Source organism: Mustela nigripes, chromosome 1 (assembly GCF_022355385.1).
Source record: "Mustela nigripes isolate SB6536 chromosome 1, MUSNIG.SB6536, whole genome shotgun sequence".
Taxonomy (NCBI): domain Eukaryota; kingdom Metazoa; phylum Chordata; class Mammalia; order Carnivora; family Mustelidae; genus Mustela; species Mustela nigripes.
In genome coordinates, this window is record NC_081557.1 from 67,785,934 (window position 1) to 67,791,868 (window position 5,935).

Genomic DNA, 5,935 nt, shown 5'->3' on the forward strand with positions numbered 1-5,935 from the left:
ATTGACTTATTTCGCTAAGCATGATACCCTCTAGTTCCATCCATGTCATCGCAAATGGCAAGATTTCATTTCTTTTGATGGCTGCATAGTATTCCACAGTGTGTGTGTGTGTGTGTGTGTGTATACATATATATACATATATATATATGTATATATATACACCCCATGTCTTCTTTATCCATTCATCTGTTGATGGACTTCTAGGTTCTTTCCATAGTTTTGCTATTGTGGTCATTGCTGCTATAAACACTCAAGTACATGTGCCCCTTCAGATCATTATGTTTGTAACTTTAGGGTAAATACCCAGTAGTGCGATTGCTGGGTCATAGGGTATCTCTATTTTCAACTTTCTGAGGAACCTCCATGCTGTTTTCCAGAGTGGCTGCACCAGCTTGCATTCCCACCAGTAGTGTAGGAGGGTTCCCCTTTCTCTGCATCCTTGCCAGCATCTGTCATTTCCTGACTTGTTAATTTTAGCCATTCTGACTGGTGTGGGGTGGTATCTCATTGTGGTTTTGATTTGTATTTCCCTGATGCTGAGTGATGTGGAGCACTTTTTCCTGCGTCTGTTGGCCATCTGGATGTCTTCTTTGCAGAAATGTCTGTTCATGTCCTCTGCCCATTTCTTAATTGGATTATTTGTTCTTTGGGTGTTGAGTTAGTAGCTCTGTTTTTAACTTCTTTTTTTCCCCCTATCTATTTTTAACTTCTTGAGGAACCTCCATACTGTTTTCCAGAGTGGCTGCACCAACTTGCCTTCCCACCAAGACTGTGAAAGATTTCCCCTTTCTCCACATCCTCGTCAACATTTGTTGTTTCCTGTCTTATGAATTTTAGCCATTCTGACTGGTGTTATACCCTTAATTTATTTTTGAATACTTAATCCAAATAGGCATTCTGTTAAATACCCTGAGTGTGATTCCCCCCAATGCCCTCTCATGGGGCTCTATCATCAGACTGCCTGACCTCTGTGTGCTACAACTGTAGCTACCCTGGGATTTCCTCACTGCCTCCATGTCTTGGAGCACATGTCTTCCTTGTTCTTGGCCTCTTCTTTTGTTTTGCTAGGGAATATCCTCAATAGCTTCCCTTCAAAGTTCTATTAAAAATAATTTCTGAGGTTTGAAAGCCTAGACGTGTTTTTATTCTGCTCTCAACATAATCGATAGATGGTTCAGGTAGAACATTCAAAGTTGAAATGATCTTTCTCCTAAAACTTTGCAATATAACTGGCATCATTATAAGAAGAGGAAATTTTGGGGTGCCTGGGTGGCTCAGTTGGCTAAGCACCTGCCTTCGGTTCAGGTCATGATCTCAGGGTCCTGGATTGAGCCCCACATCAGGCTCTCTGCTCAGTAGGGAGTTTGCTTCTCCCTCTGCCTGCCACTCTCCCTGCTTGTGCTCACTCTCTCTTTTTCTGTCAAATAAATAAATAAATAAATAAATAAAATCTTTAAAAAAAAAAGAGGAAATTTGGACCCACAAGAGAGACACCAGAAATGTGCACACAGAGGATGTACCTGGTGAAACACAGCCAGAAGGTAGCCAACTGCAAGCCAAGGAGAGAGGCCTCTGAAGAAACCAAACCTGCTGACACTGTGATATTGGCCTTCTGGCTGTGAGAAAATACAGAGCTATGAGAAAATACGTTTGAGTTGTTGAAGCTACCAGTCTGTGCTGTGTTTTTGTGAAGCCCCAGCCAACTAACACACTGGTCAAGTTCAAGCAACAAGTACAGATATAAACAAACTTCAATTGGCTCCTTTTAATAAGGGGAATTTATTAGCCACATAACTAATAGGTAGTAGACTGGCTTTGACTGCTGCTGCATTTGGGGAGCCCCACGACATCACCAGATGTGGCTTCTTTCATCTCTCAGCTCCATGTCCTACCTTTCTACCTTTATTCCCTGGATATGGGTGGGGTTGGGTCATACACTTTAAGGTTCAATTCCATGGAAAAGAATGTCCACCTCCTTTTCTGTAGCTTCAGAAAAAGTCTCCTTGTTCTTTGCTGGCCCTTTGGAGTTACATGTTCTGACCCAGTTGCTGAGACCAGTGTCACATATGCCCCTTTGGAGCTAGGAGTATATGTGGGAGGTCATTCATCTTTGTCCAAACTGCATGAGTGAGAATGGGAAAGCGGTGATTATCTCAGTAGAGGGAGTGAATGTGGGGGAGATAAACAACAGCAAAAGCTTATATATGCTAGGTTCAGTTTTTATTTCTGACTTTAAATGCATTTGCATGATATAAATCTAGGGATTTAAATAGTGGAATAATGGCGAGAAACTGGCAGGATTTGATTGAAGTAGTATTTAGTGAGCATTGACTGTGTCTCCGAAAGGTGAGTGAGGATGAGGACAAAGCACATTTCTTTTTTTTTTTTTAATGCAACATACAAACTTTATTTAACAAAAGTAACAGGTTAAGTCAAACAGGCACTTATATTAAAGAGAAAAACCAACTAGAAATTTTATCTTAAACACCTTCTAGTAACCTACTTGCCGTTGCATTTAACTGAGCTCTGTTGCTGTGAAGAATACAGCTCATGCACAGGTATGGATCAACAATTTGTACATTTTTCAAGTATTCACTGAATACTACCCTTATATACACATATACATTAAATTTGAAAAAGACTTAATTGACAATCCCCAGGTAGACTTCATTTTTGTTGCTCTTTTGGAAGAGGTCGTCGAAAGAGAAGAATATGTGGTTTTGGCTCATGAATCATGTAGTGAACCCAGCCTAGACTCTGTTGGACGCCAAGTCTCCTCCACTCCTCTTCCGACATCAGATGGGTTTTCGGGACTTGTTTGGAAAGTTCTCTGGGTAACGTGACATGCCGGTACTCGTAGTGCTCGTCGAAGTACTTGTCCGAGTAGTAGATCTGCTTGTGGGCCATGCTGCGGGCGGGCGGGAGCGTCGGGCTAGAAGAGTGGGCGCGGCGGGCCACACGACCGCCTCTCCCCGGGGCAACGACTGGACTGCGACCAACCGACAAAGCACATTTCTTAACTTCAGTGACTGTGTGTGTGGTCAGTGATTGTTGCAGAGTTTCCGTTTGTGGCTGGGCGGGTCATCCTAGAGCACTTGTCCGTGACCTCTGTCTTTGTAGTGGGATGGAGAGTTATGGTTCCTCTTATTGGTCAGTACTCTGAGGCTGACCAATTTCTCTTCTCTGCAAAGAGAAATTTATTTTTGGAGAAATTTTTTTTTTGAAATTTATTTTGAAGAAGATGGCACCACATCTTCTTGATCCATTCAAAGAGAAATTTATTTTTGAAGAAATTTATTTTTGAAATTTATTTTGAAGAAGATGGCACCACATCTTCTTGATCCATTCATCTGTTGAAGGACATCTCAGCTCCTTCCACGTTTGGCTATTGTGGACATTGCTGTTATGAACACTGGGGGGCAGGTGCCCCTTCACTACATCTGTATCTTTGGGTTAAATACCTAGTAGTGCAATTGCTGGGCTATAGGGTAGCTCTATTTTTAGTGTTTTGAGGAAACTCTATATTGTTTTCCAGAACGGCTGCACCATAAAGGATGAACACCTACCATTTGCATGGACATGGATGGAACTGGAGGGGATCATACTAAGTGAAATAAGTCAAGCAGAGAAAGACAATTATCATATGGCTTCACTCATATGTGGAATGTAAGAAATAGTGCAGAGGACCATAAGGGAAATGAGGGAAAACTGAATGGGAAGAAATCAGAGAGGGAGACAAACTCTGAGAGACTCTGGACTCCGGGAAACAAACTGAGGGTTACAGAAGGTAGGGCGGTGGGGGATGGGGTAACCGGGTGACGGGTATTGACGAGGGTATGTGTGGTGATGAGTGCTGGGGGTTATACACAAGTAATGAATCATTGAACAGTACATCAAACACTAATGATGGTTGGCTAACTGAACATAATAAAAAAATAATAAAAAATTGGAAAATTTAAAAAAATGTATTTCAGAGAGCGTATCATCATAAGTCCTCCTATCCTTAAAATTTTGCTCCATTCCAATACCCTCTGTACCTCAGTGCAGGTACTCATGTGCCTTTCTTTGACTGATGGCCTTCAGGCTGATGTTAGGGTAGAGAAAGTGGAATGGTTTCTTTTTGGGAAATCTCTTAAGACTTGAGAACTGAAAAGCCTTTATCACTCTCCTCAGAAAAAAATGATTTCTGGGCTTTGTTCTATGTTCTATTACTGATTCATTGGATAGCCTTTGATCAGCAATTCCAGAGCTCACTGCCTCAGTTTCCCCATTTAAGAACAGGTCTGACCAGACCTGTTTCATTCTCTGATAGGTAAAGATATATAACTGGAATTTTGCTTTTTTCCTTTCCTAAATTTATGCCTTCCATAAGCTGTTCTCATTGCCAACTGATGTCAGTTAAAAGGAAGGTGGTAATAATAATAAATAATAATAATAAACAACTAACAACACCAGCAATAATAGCTTAGCTTAATGGAGTGCTTTTTACACGTCAAGTCTCTGCTAAGTGATTATTTTTAGTACTCACAAAACTTTGTGGTGAGTGGTCTCACCACATCATCTCCATTTAACACAGAAGGAAACTGAGGTACAGAGAGGCTTATCTGGAGCTATTGTTCTGAACAATATACCACTAGCTTCCTGAACAGCATGAAGGAAAAGGCTTAGGGACCAACACCCAGCTTCTGTCCTAGGGCTGCCCAAGTTCAGTGGCCGACTGGGGAACTGAGAAAGAAGCATGGCACTCCCAGATACCAACCCTCAGTCCACAGGGGAGGGAGTTGAGGTGAAGAGATGGAGTGACTTGCTCAAGTCACCTAACATTACCTTTTTGCCAACAATGACTTCCAAATACCTTTGAGCCCCTATCAGAACTAACACATTGATTGTGAATTAACAAAATGTTTTGCTCTGATAACACTGGTTTCCAGTGATAAAAAGAAAAGTTGCAAGCCACCTGCATGGCTCAGCGGGTTGAGCATCTGACTCTTGATTTCGGCTCAGGTCATGATCTCAGGGTGGTGAGATCCAACCCCACATGGGGCTCCACACTCAGCACGGAATCTGCTTCTTCCTCTCCCACCAGTTGTGCGTGCGTGCTCTCTCTCTCTAAAATAAATAAATAAGTAAATAAGTAAATAAATAACTATGATGTAAAAAGGAAAGAAAGTTTGTAAGCACTTTCTTCCAGTATGGGTACTTTCCATTTCAAAGAATGAATCATGCTCTTCACATCTGTATACTCCATTCAACTCAAGCAAACTTCTGGTATGCCTGCAGGCTCGTCATTGTCATCCCAGTGTTCGCTGTTGATCTCATTTGACACAGGAAATTTATCACTAACTCCCATTTTCTCTGTAAGTCTCATATTGTTTTTCTGAACTTTGGCCACGACTTTCGAAGCTTTGGAAATATATGATTTACTTACTTATTTTTGTCATGAGGAACACAATTTGAGCCTTGCCTCTGTAGGTTTTTTCTCTTCTCCAATGACTAGATTTGCCTCTTTCTTTTCTTTTCCTTTCTTTCTTTCTCTTTTCTTTCTTTCTTTCTTTCTTTCTTTCTTTCTTTCTTTCTTTCTTTCTTCAGATTAACCTATTTCTTGAAAAACAAGCCCAGTGGTCTTTGTTTGAACATGAAATAAGAGCATGTAATGGCTTTATGCTTGATACGTTTCCTAACAGATAGGGCACTGGGCATGGGAGACGAGTGGATTGCCCCACCAGATCAACTTGCTAGATTGAAATAGTATTTTACACGGGTAACTTCCGTTTTTAGCTACTGTGGAAAATCATCACTTTTAGTGATGCACTTTTCTTAGTAGAGACTCACAGTCTCTATGTAGATTCACTTTGTTTTTGCTCTTTTAAAAAATATATTATTCTTTTTTTAAAAAGAGATTTTATTTATTTATTTGACACCCAGAAAGTGAGAG

At 40.9% G+C, this 5,935-nt stretch overlaps 1 protein-coding gene across 1 annotated transcript; it reads right to left on the reverse strand.

Annotated features, from left to right (window-relative positions):
* Nucleotides 1-2,376: 2,376 nt before the first annotated feature.
* On the reverse strand, nucleotides 2,377-2,917 carry LOC132012129 (cyclin-dependent kinases regulatory subunit 2-like). Its single transcript, XM_059391739.1, has one exon. The coding sequence runs from the start codon at nucleotides 2,905-2,907 to the stop codon at nucleotides 2,668-2,670; it is 240 nt and encodes a 79-aa protein (XP_059247722.1). The 5' UTR covers nucleotides 2,908-2,917; the 3' UTR covers nucleotides 2,377-2,667.
* Between the last annotated feature and the right edge of the window lie 3,018 nt (nucleotides 2,918-5,935).

Bases quoted from the DNA above. Each gene is read 5' to 3' on its own strand.
- LOC132012129 (XM_059391739.1), bottom strand. From the start codon at position 2,907: ATGGCCCACAAGCAGATCTACTACTCGGACAAGTACTTCGACGAGCAC.